Genomic DNA, 19349 nt, shown 5'->3' on the forward strand with positions numbered 1-19349 from the left:
GACTCTGCATCAGCTCCTGCCTCCAGGATCCTGTGCTGTTTGAGTTCCTGTTCTGACTTCCTTCAATGATGGACTATGATATGGAAGAGTAACCAAATAAACCTTTTCCCTCCCAAGTACTGTTGGTGCTGTTGTCACAGCAATAAAAACTCCAACTTAGACAGCTGGGTCATGGGCACTGCTAGGTCCAGAAGCTTGCTCTTTCTCATGATTGCCTTTCTTTGCTCTTGAAAAATTGACAGCACAGTGTCAGACAATAGTTTCACTCAACTTTTTCTGTTGAAAAGTTCAAATCTGTAGAAAAAGGTGCAATGAGCATGCATTGATTTCATTGGGATGTATCAGTTGGTAGCATTTTGCATTCATGCTATCCTATATGTGATTACATATTATATGTGTGTTATAGAGAGATACATATTACCTATGTGTGTATATTTTATATTAAAAATGAAGTATCTCTTGACTTCCAGACATGATGGGATATGCCTGAGAGGCCAAGGCAAGGAAGCTTATAAGTGTGAGGGCCAACCTGGGCTAATGGTGAAACTCTGTCTAAACAACAACAAAAGATTCATCTGTAAATAAACATGGTATCTACTGATACTTTGCTTCATAGAAAACTGTCTTATTTGGTTCTGTATGCCATAGCAAATTTCTAGAGATTTAGTGGCATATATATATATATATATATATATATATATATATATATATATATATAATAAAAAGTTATTTTTTTACAGTCGAAGGATTAGAACTCAAGTCGGGTCCCAACAAAGTGAGGTAAGTCTGTTGAGGGCCTGCTCTGGGTTACAGACAGCTGCCTTTTTTGGTAGTTTCATGAGATGCCCAGGGGTCCCTTTGATAGGGGTACTAATCCTTCATTACCTTTATGGCCCAATCAGCTGCCTGAGGTCTCACCTGCTATTGTCATCTTTTAGGGTTAAGTTTTCAACAAATGGATTTGAGGAGAGAATACAAAACTTTATTCAAGAATAGTTTGGCATGATTTTTAAACACCTTGATAAAACATTGATATCTAATGTGGGTAATTTTTTTTGAACATCTCCTTAGTTCTGCCTTAGAAGAGGTCTCTAATAAACACAATATACACTTACATGTGCACATACACATAGACCCTTGGTTTCCAAGATTATCTTTATTTGAATGTATAGAAGTATCTGTTATAATTACCAAATAATTGCCACTATTCATGTAACATATAACTTTGTTGAGGGTTTCTAAACTAGACAAACATGCAGGGTAGTTAAGTGTCCTGCTAGGTAGCTGAGGACCAGTATGTCTGCCATTGTACTGTGAGTTGTGCTTTGCTGGAAAACACCAGGGATAGCTCTTTCCACCATAAAAGTATGCTTTTTTTTTTTTTATATGTGAGAAATATATTTTAAATTGTTTGAAGTATGGTGATCTAAATTTGTGTTATGTGTTTATTAAGTTATTTACAAATGACTTAAGTGTTTCTAAGAAAATATCAACCAAATTAATATGTTGAATTAAAGATAGAAATAAAATTTTAAAACTTCTCAGGGGGGGTGGGTATTTCTCCTTTCTTAGTCTCATGGAGTTAATGAAGGTGCTAATAGGTGGGAGAAGCTGCTGTGGCTTCATAGACACCAACTACTCAGTTTTTTTGTACTTAAAACTGGATGGGCCAGTACTATAACATGGAACATGCCATCCAGACTTACAAATTATAAAATTATTAGGTCTTCTAAATCATAGGGTAAAGGTGTTATCGTTTACTAAGAACACAGGACTTTGAAGTTTTTAGTTATAGTTAAATAAGATACTATGCATGTAGAATTTCATTTACTAAGTTTGAAAGGACTGAAACATGTGTGTCTATACTTTTGCATCTGTTTGAATTTATGTTCTGTAAGATACCCGAACAGTTTAAAAGAGGAAGAATTCATTTTGGCCCCCAGCATCAGAGAGTCCATTGTTGGCTGGCTCTGCCATCTGGGGACTGTGCTGAGGCAGGGTAGAAGGGCTGGAGAAGCAAAGCAACTCACCTCCTGACAGCCAGGAACACAGGAAACCAGATTCAGAAGATGTAGACCCTAGGCAGACATCCAGGGATGAATGTCCTCCAAACAGGCCCTGCCTCTGAAAGTTTCCATCACTGCCCAATAATATCATCAAATTTGGAATCCAAGAGTGAGTTAATCGACTGATGAAGTCAGAGTTCTCACAGCTCAGCCCTCTCTCAAGGCTGGAGTGCAGCTGTGGACCGGTCCTTCAGCACATGAGCCTTCTAGGGCATACTTCATTTCCAAATGGCAGTACTGTGGTGTGCTGTGAAATAAATACACTTTGAATATGCAAACTTCTTGTTCATAATCCACAAAACTGCCACTCTTAAACCTGCCACACCCCAAACCTGAGGAAACAGTATTTAATAGAAGATGACATGATCTTGAGTAAAAACAAGTTGCTCATAGTATTGCTCTGCTTGGAGTTGTGCTGTAACTTGGTAGATTTTAACATCAACCATTTATCTTCAAGGAGGAATATCACAAGCGTAACTTCACTGAAGTGATCTCTCCTAACATGTACAACAGTAAACTCTGGGAAACCTCGGGCCACTGGCAGCATTACAGTAGCAACATGTTCACCTTTGATATTGAAAAGGACACTTTTGCCCTCAAACCCATGAACTGTCCAGGGCACTGGTGAGTACCGGACACGAAGGGGAGCCTGCATGTGCACATAGCACCTCATCAGAGTTAGCTTTACATATTGTTGCTTTGCATTTTTAAGTGATTTCCTGTAATGGGAAGAGTGGAGGCAGTTGATCATCTTACCTCATCATTTCATTCTAGAGAATGAAACTTCTGTTTAAAATGTGCCTGGTCTTTGGCAGGCAAGGAATGTTAGCTGGGAACTCTCATTTTCTACATTTCTCAGAGAGTAATAGTTTGCATTGATTTTATAGATCATTGTATTTGTCTTCCTAATTATAATATACTTCAAATATGCATGTTCATCAGTTATTTAATTCACATACTATTTGGGTGATTGCAATAAGATCCACAAAGTCCTGATCAGTGGATGATTCTGCGGGTGGGCGGGGGGTGGGGTGGAGGGAGGTGGGTGGTGGATGTGGAGAGGCAGCATTTCAGGAAGCGGATAGCATAGACAGGATTCTTTCTCAGTGCTGTGGTGATGGCAGCTCACAGTTGGTCTTCCTAGAAGAGGGCTAGAGCTATCAGTCACTTTTATGGCACATTGTTAGTATGTGAGGCATAGGGTTCAATCTCAGGGCCCAAACAATAAATAAAAAATAATAATAGGAGAAAAAAGAATTGCCTGTTGATTGAAGACCCAGCACAAGGCATTTGTACATCTTGAGATTTAGTTTCAGAGTGTTAGATGTTCACTTTTCTCTCCATCATGTAAAGTATGTTCAATCTCGTATTTTTTCTAGTTTAATGTTTGCCCATCGCCCACGATCCTGGAGGGAAATGCCCGTTCGATTTGCTGATTTTGGAGTTCTTCACAGAAATGAACTGTCAGGAACTTTAAGTGGCTTAACCAGAGTTAGGCGCTTCCAGCAGGATGATGCTCACATCTTCTGCATGGTGGAGCAGGTAAGCAACGATATTGGGGAGGACTGGCTCTGCAGACCTACAGCTCAGTGTCTTCTAGCTGCTGTGCAGTATGAGGTGTGCCCTTGCCTCTGCACATTCACAAAGAGAAACCTTTCCTGGTCCTCTGGTTTAGAGTTAAGAGGCCAATCATTTCCTGGCATTGTGTTTATTGTTTTCCTCACTTACTTTATTAACTCAAGTTCCACAAGTGGGATATTTTAAGGGGAATTGGGGTATTGTTTTCAGTGTATTGCCTGGAACTTAGTTTTACCTTTTCAAATTAAAATTGCCATGCAAGGGTCTCCATCAAACACTGCTAGACAGTTTGATCTGGCATAGAACAACAGCATGTGGATAGTTTGCCAAGAGATGCTGCACTATATGACATGTCTCAGGAAACTTAAAGGATTCGATAAATATAATGTTTCCTGACCATTGAAATCACTGTAAAAAACAATATTAGAAATCTGTTTGGAAACTAAACAACACTCTTTTAAATGACCCATAGATCAAAGGAAAAATACAAACTAAAATGAGAAAATATGATCTATGCAATAAAAATAAAAACACATCATAAATTATGGGATGTCATTAAAATGATGTCCATAGGTACATTTTTATCACCCCAGCTTCTACTTAAACCAAGAAAAGACAAAGAGCCAGTAATATCCAGTGTAAGACAAAGAAAGAAAATAAAGTAATAATAAGTGTGCTGTCTAGTTTTTATGGCAACTTGATGCAAACCAAGCTTAGTTTGGATGAAGGAACCTCAATTGAAGAAATACCACCACCAGATTGCTTGTTGACAAGCTCATGGTGAATTTTCTTAATTGATGTTTGATATGGTAGGGCCCAGCTCACTGGGGCAATGCCACTCCTGGGATGATGGTTCTGAATTCTATAAGAAATTGAGCATGCCATGAGGAGAAAGCCAGTAAGCAGAACCCCTCCATGTCCTCTACTTTAGTTCCTGCCATGGCTTCTCTCAGTTATGGACTGTGATATGGAAGTGTAAGCAAAAGAAACCCTTTCCTCCCCAAGTTTATTTTGGTCATGATGTCTCATCACAGCAATTGAAACCTTATCTAAGACAATGGGCAAACAAGAGACTTATTTGGTTCTTAAATTCCCCCTCAAGTTTGTTACTGAAGGCATGGCCCCTAGCTGGTGGTGCTCCTGGGAGGTAGTGGAAACCTTAGAAAGTGAGCCTTATCAGAAGAAGTCATGGGAGTACCATGAAAGGATCTTGAGTCTCAGCCCTGTCCAAGGGTCATGAGGTGAAGCAGCCTTGCCCTACTTCAGGCTCCTTGCCAGGATGCAAGTACCAGAAACAACAGAGTCAACTGAAAACAGAAAAATAAGAGAGGACACCAACAAAACCCAAAAAGCGGGTTCTCTGACAGGATCAACAAAATTCCTAAGCTTAAGAAAAATGTTAGAAATAGGGTGTCATTGGTAGAGACTCCTCAGATACTCAGGGGGTAAGGCATATGTTTTTATCATTGCAAAAAGACTTTTTTAGACCAACAAATAAATAGACTAAGTTTAAATATTTGATTAGAAAGCCGCCAAAGTCACATGCTTCAGACATGTTTATGAATAACATTATGTTAATAAATTTGGCAACTTGGATAAAGTAGACAGATGTTTAAAAACTGCAAACTAAAAGCCTTTACTCAAGTAGAATTCAATGAGTAGCCTTGTGGCCATCACAGAAATTGAATTGACAATGCATGTTGGTTTCACTGACTCTAAACACTGAAGAAAATTCTAGACTGAATGTTAAAGAAAACTGAAGCAGAAGAAGTCATTATCAACTCATCCTAGGAGGATTCCAGTGCTCTGAAACAAAACATGACAAAGATATTTCTAGAAAAGACTGATCTGAATGTGATACACAAAGGGCACTGTGTCTTAACCAAGAGGAGTCTATCCCAGAAATGGAAGATGTATAATGTTAGATACTGGTTTAATATTACAAAATGAAGCATTGCAATTTACAGTATTCTCCAACTGAAAGAAAAGAAAATGTATCTTGAAGCTGAAGAGATTGCTCAGTGATCAAGAACACATGCAATTATTGTTCATGCTGAGAGCCCCAAGTTTGGTCCCCAGTATCTACATGATGTACAGACATTCATGCAGGCAAAACACTCATACACATAAAAACAATTTTAAAAAAAGAAGAAGGAACATCTCAATAATTATCCTATCAGTGGATGCTGGAAAAGCATCAGACAAAATCCAACATTTGTTTCCCACTGAAAACTCTTAAGAAAGAAGGAAGAGGAGATAACTTCCTCAACCTAATGACAGATACCTCTGAAAAACCTAAGTAGAAGCAAAATAAGATATCACCTCTCATTGGTTCCATTACTAATTATTGTCCCGGGGGAATTTTTGTTCCAGGGAATCTCTTAATGAAAGAGAGATATATAAACAAATAAGCAAGAGAGAAATAAACAAGCATCCAGGTTAGAAAGAAAATGGAAATGTTTTACTTGTAGATTGTTTGGCCATGTTGAGGCCATGTACTTTCTGCTCTGGAGTCAGAGCTACCCAGCTGTTGAGCAGCAAGAATGAGCCCTTTCACCCTTGGGAGTCTTGAAGAAAAATTCCACTCCCACCTGGGAGTAACCAGTCTGGAACAGTATTAGTAAGAAAAACCAAAACAATTTTCTGATCCAGAATCTCATCCTAAATGCCCAGGACTCAGAAACTAAAAACACTCATTGTGCCAATAATCAGGAGCACCTCACCTTGAGTGAGAAAGGACAGCCAACCCTTGAACAGCAGCACTATTCAGCACTGTTACCTCTCTTGCATCACAGGATTCCTTGGGATAATAATTACTATTAGAACCAATGAGAGGTGACATCTTTATCTTGCTCCTACTTAGGTTTTTCAGAAGTGCCTGCCATTAGGTCGAAGAAGTTCTCTTCCTTCTTTCTTAAGAGATGACTGCCATGTTGACATTATCGGATGAAGGTTTTCAAGATTTGTTCGTGTGTGTGTGTGTGTGTGTGTGTGTGTGTGTGTGTGTGTGTGTGTGTGTGTTATATTCAGACACCCACAGAGGCCAATAGAGGGCATCAAAATCCCTGCTTGAGTCACAGGCTTCCTAATGTGGGTGTTGGGGAATCTGACTTGAGCTATCTCTCCAGCTCTATGACAAAGATATTAAAGCAGCCATCATAATGTTTTTTGGAGACAGTTACAAAACCATTTCAAACCAATAAGAACCATTCCAAGACTCAGAAACGGGAAAATTCCAAGGAAGAAATAAAGATCACAGTGAAGAACTAAGTAGAAATTTAATGGAATGTGTAATTAAAAGCCCAAATAAAAACTCAGTAATTGGATCCATGAGCAGAACATAGGAGACAGGAAAATCTATAGATATAAAAATAGAATCTGAAAGGCAGGAAATGAAACTGGGGAAGGGACTGGCCACACATGACTTCCACCTGACCTCCATGTCCTCACCCTCTGCAGGGACATGGGAGGGGATGATGATGACTGAGAACTTTTAAAATCCATTAAAAGACCAAACCTCCAGAGTCAGGAAGTCAAGTGCTCCGAACAGAACACACCCAGAAAAATCTATACTAAAATGTGAGTTAAATGTGAAAACAAAAAAAAAGAAGAGGAAGAGGAAGAAGAAGAAGAAAAATAATAATAATAAGAAGGAGGAGGAGGAGGAGAAGAAGGAGAAGAAGAAGGGCAGAGCAAAGGAAATGAAGAGTTAGAAGAGAAAAACATCCCAATTTGAATGATAGCTTTTCACATGGTGGTCAGCAGTGGATCCGCCTTTTTCAAGGACTAAAAGAACTGTTGTCCTAGAATTCCCAGTCTAGAGAAAATATCCTTCAGGAGTGATGGAGAGGTAAAGATACCAGCCATGCCACAGAAGGATGGCTATGAGTAGAGAGTGAGGCAGAGGATCGGAACATGAGGGACTTTAAAATTGTGAAAGTAAAAATAGGTAAACATTCTGTTTTCCTTCTGAGTTTTCTAAGTTATGCCCAGTGGTTGAAGCAAAAAAATATATCCTTGCCTGATATGGTCCTGAATAAACAGAGAGGAAATGCTTAAGCAAATGATGCTATTAAATGGAGGAGGGTAAAAGGAAGTGGAGTTTCTACATTCATTTGAACTTGTAACTCATGACACCTGTAGGTTACAATGCTATACAGAACCCAGAGAAAACTAAAATCATATATGCAGAGATACACTAAGATGCCCGTGTATAGGTCTCAAAAGAAATTTTAGTCAGTGTTAGCAATGGAAGGTGCCATCTGCATGGTGTTAAAGCCAAGCTTTGTGGGGTTGGAGGGATGCCTTGTTGGTGAACACTGCTGCTCTTGCAGAGGACCCGGACTCAGTCCCCAGCATCTACATCAGAGCTTACAACCATCTATAATTCCTTTTCTAAGGGATCTGATACCTGCTTCTGGCCTCTGCAGGCACAGGCATACATGTGGGGCACATACATACAGGCAAACATACTCACATAAAAATTCTTAAAAGCTTTTTTAAAAATCAGTTTTAGTGACTATTTGACACAAATAATTTGTTGTTTAAAATGCCATGAGTGAATTTTAAGTTGGTGTTCCATTTGAGTGTTTCAACTGCTTTAATTTCAGATTGAAGAAGAAATAAAGGGGTGCTTGCACTTTTTGCAGTCTGTTTACTCAACGTTTGGCTTCTCCTTTCAATTAAACCTGTCAACACGGCCTGAGCACTTCCTAGGAGAGACTGAGATGTGGGATGAGGCTGAAAGGGTAAGCACTGTGACAAATGTCACACGCCTGAGAAACTGCCCTTCCCTGGGGTTGTAAACTGAGGAGTCGGGGAGTGAGTATGCACACTGTGGAGTATGGCTGGCCAGTTCTCACCACCTCAGCAACCATCTGTTTTACACTCTGAAGCTGATGTGAGATTTCATTAATTGTCTTCAGTGCTGGTCCACCTTCTCTAGAACACTCACAGACAGGAGTGAGAAGAATGGGGGCCACTGTATGGAGAGTGTAACAGTTACGTTCACTTAGGGAGTAGATGGGGGCTGGGCAGAGGTGCAGACTCGGGCTTGAGCTGTGATAGGGTCTCCTCCTCACACACACCCCTGCCCTGTGCCCAAACTATACTCTTCTTCCCTGCCTACTGAATGGAGGACCAAAGTCCATTGAGACCTCCCCTAGGAAGGATGCTGACTCCAAAAGCTCTGTGGGGAACTACATCTCACTGAGGATCAGGACTGAAAAGAGATGTAATGGTGGTGGCTGTGCCAGGGTGACAACACCTACTGCATGAGGCTGTGCTCAGGAACGTAAATGAATTCATGTGTAGGAGCTAATAATGGGCCTAGTGCCGGGCAGATGTGCAGTTGGTCTGTGTGTCGTCATCACCATCAGTCTCACTCAAACCATTTAGAATGGATGGGCATGGCATGGGGATAATGGGCAAGAAGTCTTGACATTTTTGCTTTTTGATTGATGTGGCTAAAGTTTCGCAGACAAGCCTGACGTCTCCCAGGAATATGGCATTACAGGGTAGACCTTCCTCTCTTATGGTGGCTTTCTTCCACAGTGGTCACCTTTGATCATCTGGGAGTTAGGGAGATGAATGTTTAAGGGGTTTTATTTTATTGTTTCTGCACTGTTGTCCTCGTCGCTTTCTTCCCAAGTCACTGTGATGGCTTGGAAACAATCAAAGCTTTCTTAGCCCTCTGTAGTCAGCTCTGCTCCCATTGCACTCCCTCACCCTGTCCACAGAGGCCTGATAACAATTTGGTGACCCCTGCTTTATAGTCTTCTCCAAACCTTGGCCTATCTTTGGATTTTTAATACGTTGGGAGCTCCAAGACCCTCCAATTGCTGTCATGGGACATCAGTTTCTCTGTCTAGTAGACATTCTCCTTCAGAAACAGTACAGTTGAGGAGGAGACCCCTCACCCCACAAGCCTGGAAAGCACTTCTATGCAGGTGTATTTTCTTGGTCCTAAGAGAGGGGGTGGCTGCTCCTATAGAGCTAAGCCCACTAGGGATGTTGGTGGCTTCTCAGGAATAAAATTCTCTCTGTTAAGAACACACCCTGACTGGGACCCTGGAAAAGCCCACCAAGACCCCAGGAATCAGTTTTGTGGTAATTCCAGCTGCAATGCAGAAGTACCACCTCCCAAAAGACCCCCTGCCTACCAAGTGTCAAACCTTTCTTTGGCCACAGTGTATGGGGTTGTGACAGAAACCTGGGTGGAGTTTCACATATTGTATCTTGTGCTCTCCAGGGAAGCTGGCCCAGGGTTTCTTCTATTAGTATTCACCTGGACATTCACTCACTATAAGTAAGTGCCAAGCATCTTCACCATAAAGCCTGAGCTGGCTAAAGCTGAACATGAAAGTGAGGTTCCATCTCTATACCAGTAAGACATAAGGGTTGCCCCCCCAACTGAAGCCAAGTCAAAGAAATACAAAGAGAAGTAGTGCAGTTCTGTCTTTGTCTTCCCTCCCACCACACACAGTGAGAAAGGGAATCAGGACCAAGGCTGTCAGCCATCATCATGTGTGGAAGCCCCACCTACAAAGAGATATAGTTGTCAGACACATCACCAGGGGACACATTGTTCTGCTTTGTTTTTGCCAGCTTGTCACAAACCTAGACATATCTGGGAAGGGAAAATCTCAATTGAGGATTACCTCCATCAGATTGGCCTGCAGGCATGTCTCATGTCTGTGGGACATTTTCTTGATTGCTGATTGATGTGGGAGGGGCCCAGTTCACTGAAAGTGCTGTCCTTGGGCAGGAGGCCCTGAAAGGTACAAGAATAAATAAATAAATAAACAAACAAACAAATAAATAAAGCCAAATATGAGCGTGTTCCCTTGTGGTCCCTTCTTCAGTCCTGCCCCTTGGCTCCTGCCCTGACTTTGCTCTGTGATGACTGTGACCTGGGCCTTGTAAGATGAAATAAACTGTCCTTTCTCAAGTTAGTTTTGGTCATGGTCTTATCACAGCAACAGAGAAGCAAACCAGGAGACACCTGCTGTCAGTGTGTAAGACAAAGAGGGCCTTCACTGGAAGGAAGGCCTTTTCTAGAATCCCTTAGAACAATTTAGGAAACAGTGCATTTCCCCCAGTTGAAATGTACATACACTTCAGAGTCAGAATCATGTGATCATCCTTGCATTGTCCTCACTCAGCAGTTTATTGAAGGCAAAAGACACTTGATAAACATGCATTGAATGAAGGTAGGATGTAATTAATATGTATAGATACTGATGAGCTATATGGGCAAAAGGATGAGTATGTAATAAAGAAGACATTTTTAATGATCTTTTTTTTTTTTTAAACAAAAAGCAACTGCAGAATAGCTTGATGGAATTTGGAAAACCATGGAAAATGAGCCCAGGAGATGGAGCATTCTATGGCCCTAAAGTAAGTAGAGCATATACCTGAGAAACAAGAAAAGAAAAAGAAAGAGAAGGTTAGAAAAAATATATAAAGACTGTCTCTAAGCAAATATTGCTTAATTTACAGATTGACATAAAAATTAAAGATGCTATTGGCAGATACCATCAGTGTGCTACAATTCAGCTGGACTTCCAACTGCCTATTAGGTTTAACCTCACATATGTTAGGTGAGTGATTCTAATATCTTCATTATTTGTCCTAAGATCATGGGCAATACAAACATAAGCACCATTGAGTTCTAGTGTCTAGGTTGTGTACTAACACTTGTGGACTTATATATAATCTGGGGATTGTCCTCATGCAATTATACAGCTAGGTCAAAATTCTTAAGACTGGCTACTTTATAAAGCAACTTAATTTATTTGACTAAAATTCTGGCAGCACTAAAGTCCAAACAGCATGACAATGGCATCTGGCTCTCATGTCTAAAAATTCCTCAGTTCAAAAGGACAGAACTCAGAGTTAATAACTCTGGAGTGGAGTGTCCTGTCTGCCTTCCTACAAGTCAGTAGTCACCTGCTTGGGGGAAAAAAAAAAAAAAAACAAGACAAAAGGATTTCAGAAGCAGTGACACAGTGCAGAGTGACAAGGAGTGAACCTAAGAAATAGAGGGTGTGATATTTGTATGGTGTGTGCATCAGGAGATTGTATCAAAGGCAAAACAGTAACTTAAGCGAAGGTTCAATCCACATTCTTGGAATGGGAAGAATCAATATGGGAATCATTGGTTCTTGTCTAATTTACATAGGAAGTCTAATCCTCTGGAATTGTTTGTAGGGCCTGGGCATTCATTCTGAGATTTGTTGGATAATAGAAGTATGTACGAGTAGCTTTTGGTCAATAGTTGAATGAAATGACGATGAAACAGAAAATGTTGGACGCACAGAGGCTATCCTACCTTCATTTCCCACACGAAACAGCAAAGAACATTTAGGAATATTCCATATTGTTCCACCTGTGGAGCAGGTGACATCTGCATAGGTCCATGTAGGAACAAGATCATGATGCTCTTGAGTACCTTCCCCCATCCCCTCCCTGCCAAGCTCCCTGGGATCTACCAGACTTCTGCCAGAATCTGCAGTGACCATCAGCGGCAGTGTTCAGCATCCAGTTTTAACACACGTGCATTAGGTTTGTTTTGTTTGTCTCGGGTGAGACTGTCTTCCATGTCATGGGTTACATGTGCTGAGTAACCAAGCTTTACCGTCTGAGAGTGTACACAGGTCTTGGTGCGTCTTGCTTCATTGAAGTTGGCAGTTACAGTTGGCTTCATCGTTTTCTCCTATAGAGAAATGATGAACTGTAAATTATGTGTCTTGGCAGTGTGTGGTCTGAGAGGTAAATTTTACTGGTAGACTCTAAAATGAATGTCAGAAGTATTTTGGAAAAATAAAGCTTACAATGGAGCAGTGGATGAGGCAAGAATTGGATTAAATAAGACTAGCTGTGAGTGGACATTTGTGAAGCTCAGAAAGGGTTCGTGGAGTTCACTATACCCTTCAGCTTTTGTGTATTAAAGTGTTCTCTGATAAAGTGATTTACAAATAAATGATTAGTGAGAAAGGCAAAGTCTCAGGAAAGCTGCCAATAAAAACAATTTCCTGATGAAGATACCAAAAAGAAATTAATAATAATAACAAGCAACACTGAATATAGGGCAAGGGGTAAACCTATAGCCAGTCTTAAGGAAATACCTAACATGAGTTTCCATGTTTTCAGTAAAGATGGGGATGACAAGAGCAGGCCCGTGATCATTCACCGTGCCATTCTGGGATCCGTGGAAAGGATGCTAGCCATTCTCTCAGAGAACTACAGCGGGAAGTGGTAAGTGACGTGCAAGCAAGGCTGAGTGACTCCTTCAAAGTTAAGTCTGAGCAGATTAAATTTCTGCCTCATAGTTAGCAAGTGTCCATGCAGCAAATGGAGAATTCTTGTTCCATTTGCCGGGTTGGGAAACAGGAATACAGGCAGAGTGGCATCAAACTGTAACTCTATGTTGAAGAGTTACCTTTTCACCTTTTTCCAGCCCACCAGAGTTTCAGCTGTTGTCTGGAAAACATGTCCTCTCCTATGGTTTCATGCCTTATCACTGCCTTCCCTTTCAACTTTGATTGTTACCCTGGGGAATCCCTGTGGCTTGTGACCACAGAGGACAACACATGCATCTGACTCACGTATGACACACACAGTATCCAGCACCAGCGTAGAGAAGCTGCCCCAGCAGTACAGGCCCAGTAAGGAAAGGCAATATTGTGTGCTGCAGCTTGGGGTCGAAGGAAGACTGGCCACAGGTGTGGTGAGTGATCGCAAGGCCAAATATGGAGAAGTAATCAGAATGAAAAAAATAGATGACAGGATTGGGAAAAAGGGATAATGGTCATATCATCCATGGGACTTCTGCTGGATGGTCTTGTGTCAACTTGACATGTCATCTGAGAGGAGGGAACCTCAATTGAGAAAATGCCTCTCTATGGGATCTGGTTGTAAGATCGTTTTTTTTTTTAATTATTTATTTTTTACATTCCAATCCCAGTTTCCCCTCCCTCCTTTCCTCCCACTCCCCCTCATCTGCTCCATGGAGAGGATAAAGCCTCTCCTAGGAAGTCTACTAAGTCTGTACCATCATCTCTCTGAGGCAAGGACCAAGGCACCTCTCCACCCCCATACCCCAGTGTCTAGGCTAAGCAAGGTATCTCTCCATATAGAATGGACTCCACTAAGTTAGTTTGTGCATTAGTGTTAAATCTTGGACCCACTGCCAGTGATCTCAAATATTGTCCCAGACACACCATTGTCACCTATATTAAGGGAGTCTAGTTCAGTCTTATGCAGGATCCCCATTTGTCAGACCTGAGCCAGTGATCTCTCACTAGCTTGGGTCAACTGTTTCTGTGGGTTTGCCCATCATGGTCTTGACTCCTTTGTTCATATTATCACTCCTCCCTTGCTTCGATTGTACTCCAGGAGTTTGTGGATTTTTGCAGTAAGATGTTTTTGTAAGTAGTGATTGGTGGGGGAGAGCCCAGCCCATTGAGGGTGGTCCTATCCCTGGGCTGGTGGTCCTGGGTTCTATAAGAAAGCAGGCTGAGCAGGCATGGGGAGCAAGACAGTAAGCAGCACCCCTCCATGGCCTCCGCATCAGTTCCTGCTTCCAGATTCCTGCCCTGCTTGAGTTCCTGTCCTGGCTTCCTTTGGTGATGGACAATAGTGTGGAAGTGTATGCAGTATAAACCCTTTATCCCAAGTTGCTTTAGTCACAGTTTTTTATCATAGCAATAGAAACTAAGACAGCTATTATGGTGGCATTACCCAGCAAAAGGCCCTCACTGTTGAGTTTTTTGAATATTCAAGAGAACTCAATCAGTGGTTCACAAACTGGGGCCAACAGGGGCTATTCATGGACTCCACCACATGAATGTGATCTCATTTGGTTCCACATTGCTAAAACTTTTCTGAGAACTCAATTCTCATCAGTAAAGACCAGTCCTTATCCATGGGAACAGCCAGCTAGTTTGGGGCAGTTGACTGTTTTAGGTCTCTTTCATTATTCAAGACAGATGCCAGAAGCTAGTGATTTCCTTAGAAAAGATGGAAACCCTGGATGTTGTTTTGTTCTGCTCTGCCAGCAGTACCATGTAGCACTTTCTTAGCAGAGAAGTGAGGAGGTGAGCCATCATCACTGGACTCACCAACAGCATGGTAACAGCTGGTACTAAGGTAACACACCCTAGGATACTGATGCTGCAAGCCAACAGCCACCAGTGGAACAATAGCTCCTGTCTGCTAATAGAGCTTAGTTCTGTCTCCAGAGCTATTGTCCCTACAAAAAATCCTTGCAGCTCCCATAGTAGACTTTGGGTACCACTGCCAGGGCCACTTCCTCATTTTCCTTTGAAAGTTCTGTGTAATGGAATCAGTCTTGCCAGGTGATGCTGCCTTCTTGGTGACACTGTCCCGCAGCAGCATGCTGTGCTCATCTGTCTGAGCAGTGAAAGTAAGGTGGGAAATTTCTGAATTGAGCATCTTGCAAAGACCCTGCATTGCTAGCAAGTCTGTGTGTGTCCCAAATAACTCACCTAGAGCCATGCACTGTGGTCTCACAGAGTTTCGATCTACAGAGGCCAAAAATGCATGCTGCTGTGTATGAGTTAGCATGTTTATATCTCTGAACAGTTGGCTCTGGTTTAAATAGGTAGAAGTAGGTGAGGTGAAATGGGTAGAAATAGGTGTCTTGTGCTGGGATGGAGTAGGGGAAGTGGGCCAAAACCTAAGGGAAACTGGTGGGATGGGGACATGCAGAAGGGGGCAAAAGGTGATCCTGTGTGGAGGGACCAGTCTCTCTTCAGGGACTCGGCCATTCTCCCTGCCAGACTTTTGATGAAAATGTCTCCAAAATTGAGGGTCCCTGGGGGAAACAGCATGTGGGTAGGATGAGACCAGAGTATAGACAGAAACATTTACTTTTAGCTTTATACACGGTGCTTATGAGTTTTGCCATTGTTTGATTATGTTTGTTTTATGTGTTATTTTATTTCTGTCATTTAAGAAAAAGTATGTGAATATGGACATTCATAAGGTAGCAGCTGGGAATAGTCCCATTGTACTCCATTCCACCTTTAACTAAGTTCTCACCACAATGAAGGAAAAGGTCAATGTGTCTCACATCAAACATTGCCCTCTATATTCATTAAAAGCAGCATTGTATTTGACACAATCCTAGGTTCACATGTAGTTGTGAGAAGTAATACAGAGAGCTGTATAATTTGCCCACTTTCCCTCAGTGATAACATGTTGTAGAATTACATAGATGTTGCCATTTCACATGTGCTCAATTCTATGCACGGGTGTGTTTAGTTCCATATGTATCACTGGAAACATGAAGTGATCACCACCAGTCGTAGTACTGAAAAATGCCATCATTTGTAACAACTGCTCATGCCACACATGCACAATCCCTCTGCTATCTACCAATCCCGCAACCGCACACCTATTTTTTTTTCTCCATGATTTTGTCACTTCAAGAATGTCACATAAATGAGTCACATAGAATTCCCTTGAACGCCATCTTTATTCTATCAGTTCACTGTGATTGCTCTTGGTGTTCCAAAGTGTGATTGACCATTTTGGACTGTTCACCCACTGAAGCACAATTGGGTGTTTTCCGTCTGGAGCTGCTCTAAGTAAAGCCACTGTGGATAGCAGTGTGGAGGTGCTGTGTAGACACAAGACTTCTGGAATAGATGCCCAGGAGTGCAATAATGTGTCCTCTCTCTTTTCCTCTCAGATTCCAGGCCTCCTTTTCTGTCTGCTCTGATGCTTCCAACATAAAGTTCCATTTGCTTCTGTGCCATTGTACCAATACCACTGTCTTGTAAAACTTGCCCCGAGAAAGCGTTGCTACTTTTAATCACACAAGTGCTCATTTGAAATGACTCTGAACATACATATTTTACATATTTTCCAGGCCTCTCTGGCTGTCTCCTCGACAGGTAATGGTCATCCCTGTGGGTCCAACTTGTGAAAATTATGCACTTCAGGTAAAATAACAGACATTTGAAGTATACAATAACTTGCCATGTATTTTGTGTCGGATACCATGCATGTATTTTGTGTAGCATACCATGCATGCTTTAAGATAATGCCCAATGGTGGTGGTGCATGCCACACCTTTAATCCCAGCACTTGAGAGGCAGAGGCAGCCAGATCTCTGTGAGTTGGAGGCCAGCCTGGTCTACAGCATGAGTTCTAGGACTGTAGTTCCTTATAAGCATGTTGACAACCTGTGCTTTCAGTCAATGGGAGCAATACGTGAATTGTGTCTGTGGGGCTGCATCAGAACTGCTTCCTTAATGTTTTGGAGAAATGAGTGTTTTTGAGCACTTCACACTTACTCTTTCCCATGTATCTTTACTGGGGTAGAATATCTTATTATCTGCAGCTTATAACATCTGATATTTATTGTCTTACTTTCAGGGGAAGAGGTTAGGAGTCTGGAAGCAGCTTAGCTTGTTGATTTCTATTTTTAAATTTTTTAAAATTTTTGTTTATTTATATATTTGGGATTTTTTTTTTTTTTAAAGACAGGACCTGTCTTCAAATGACTGTAGCCCTGGCTGTCCTGGAACATAAATAAGGCTGCCTCCTGAATGTGGGATTAAAGGTGTGCATCATTATACCTGGCTCATTTATCTTCTCTGTATGAGTGCTTTCCTGCCTGTCTGTCTGTGCCTGGTGCCTGAAGAGTTTAGAAGAGGGTACCAGATCCCCCGGAACTATGAGGGTGGAGTGTTGAGCCATTATGAGTGTGCTGGGAACCAAAACTGGGTCCTCTGCAAGAGCAATACTTGATCTTAACTGCTGAGCCATCTTTTTTAGCCCCCTAGCTGGTTGGTTCTAGCATGGCCTCTTGTAAGCATGCAGCTAAGGACATGAGTACCATGCCCATGTGTGAGCTTCTTCTCAGGCTGTTGGAATGCCCTCCAGAGCAAGGGAGGCTTTGACAACCTAGATTTAATAGTAATACACCCTCCCTTCCGTGTCTTTCTGTGACTCACACAGACCAAGTCTGAATGAAGTGCCAATCACTACACAGGGTGTTAGTACAAGGAGCTGGGAAACCAGGCTTCTGTGGAGCCTGGCTACCATCAATGACATAATGTCAGGCATATCCCTCTGTCTTCTAGGTGTCCAAGGAATGTTTTCAAGAAGGCTTTATGGCTGATGTGGACTTAGATGAGAGCTGTACACTAAATAAGAAGATACGGCATGCACAGCTATTGCAGTATAATTTTATTTTGGGTAATTTAATCTCATACACTTCTTCAATTGCTTGGCTTGGGAATTAAAGAAAATAAAAAGGAGGAAGATGGAGTAACTACTTATTACAAGTCAAGTCGACTGTTGAGTTGTAGCACACGAGGAGTCCGTGCTGCAGCATCACTAGCAGCAGCTAACATTTAAGCCCAAATGGAGACAGACACCAAGATCATTTCTTGGAATTGCACACTTCTGCCCCACCCTGATGCAAGGCCCAGATGCTCCTCTTCGATTTTCTGGTTTATTAGAAATTGGGTCATTAAACTATGTGTAGAAAAGATTCTAAATTTTAAATGATTCAAAGAAAGATGAATAAGTAACATTCTCAGAGATATATAATTGGGTACAAAGTCTAAAAATGTGGCTTTTAAAAAAGAAACAAGTGAAAATTACAATAAAATCAAGAGAAACTGATATTGACATGCCTGAAGTATGGTATGGGTATGTCCTGTAAGTTAAAAGATTCTGTAGCAGAAAGAAAAAATAAAAATAAAAAAAACCCAGACTTGTTCTATCGACAGTTGTTCACTGGTAATGTTTGCCTTGTAGAAAGAATTGGATGTTTCCATCAGGTTCTCGTTGTGTTATAAATCTCATATTATTTTACTGGAAGGGTGCCAGAGTGACTGATGCCAGAAAGAAAAATCAATAGCCAAGGTATTGAAAAAGTAACCAGGAACTCAGCCCTCACTAGGACAGTGTCTCTCCATTTCTAGTTCCTGTTTTGTTCTGACCCTTTATACTTTTGAATAGCCTCTAAATCCCTCTTCACAATTTCTTCTTTCTGTGTGGAAAGGAACATGGATGCACATTCCTGCATCTTCTCACAGCATGGATTACTAGAGAGAACAGGCTTTCCCCCACATCTTAGAAAATTCTGGTTGGCTTGCCTGGATCCAGCCACATATTTCCTTGGAGTCATCAAATAGGATAGAAAGAATCAGATGGCTGTAAAAATTCCCTTCCCATTTGTGTTCCAACACCACAACAGTGTATTCCGAAATAGACAGGAAAGAGGCACAGACACCATCCCTCCCCTCAAGACACTTAACTATTGAGGGGGGAATCTAATGCTCGATAGACTGAAGTTTAGTAAGTAATATTGAGGGGCAATTCAGGCATGTGCTAAATGACTGTTAACTTCATGATTGGTAAATCATTAATATTAAACATGTTTATTTCACTTTCTTTTCTACAGTGGTTGGTGAAAAGGAAAAGGTAAATAATGCAGTAAATGTTCGAACAAGAGACAACAAAATTCATGGAGAAATTCCAATAGCTTCTGTCATTGAAAAATTGAAGAACTTAAAAAATTCACGCACTCTGAATGCTGAGGAAGACTTTTGAAGTCTGCTCCTTGTACTTCTACATTTTCTTGAGAACTTAAGATATTAGTACTTCTAAGAACCTTTGGGCCACTGATAGGCCACTAATGAGTTCATCTAAAACGAAAAT

The 19349-nt window shown here is 41.3% G+C and overlaps 1 protein-coding gene across 1 annotated transcript in view; it reads left to right on the forward strand.

Moving 5' to 3' along the window:
- Positions 1–19330, forward strand: part of LOC127215516 (threonine--tRNA ligase 2, cytoplasmic-like) — a gene marked incomplete at its 5' end in the record, with an annotated part of 33563 nt that extends 14233 nt beyond the window's left edge. The window contains 9 exon segments of the mRNA XM_051175932.1: positions 2524–2690; positions 3446–3608; positions 8255–8392; positions 10965–11042; positions 11145–11245; positions 12798–12902; positions 16543–16615; positions 17762–17876; positions 19093–19330. Coding sequence (XP_051031889.1) covers positions 2524–2690; positions 3446–3608; positions 8255–8392; positions 10965–11042; positions 11145–11245; positions 12798–12902; positions 16543–16615; positions 17762–17876; positions 19093–19241 — 1089 coding nt within the window.
- Positions 19331–19349: the final 19 nt, after the last annotated feature.

This window comes from Phodopus roborovskii, unplaced genomic scaffold (assembly GCF_943737965.1).
Source record: "Phodopus roborovskii unplaced genomic scaffold, PHOROB, whole genome shotgun sequence".
In the NCBI taxonomy this organism is placed as follows: Eukaryota; Metazoa; Chordata; class Mammalia; order Rodentia; family Cricetidae; genus Phodopus; species Phodopus roborovskii.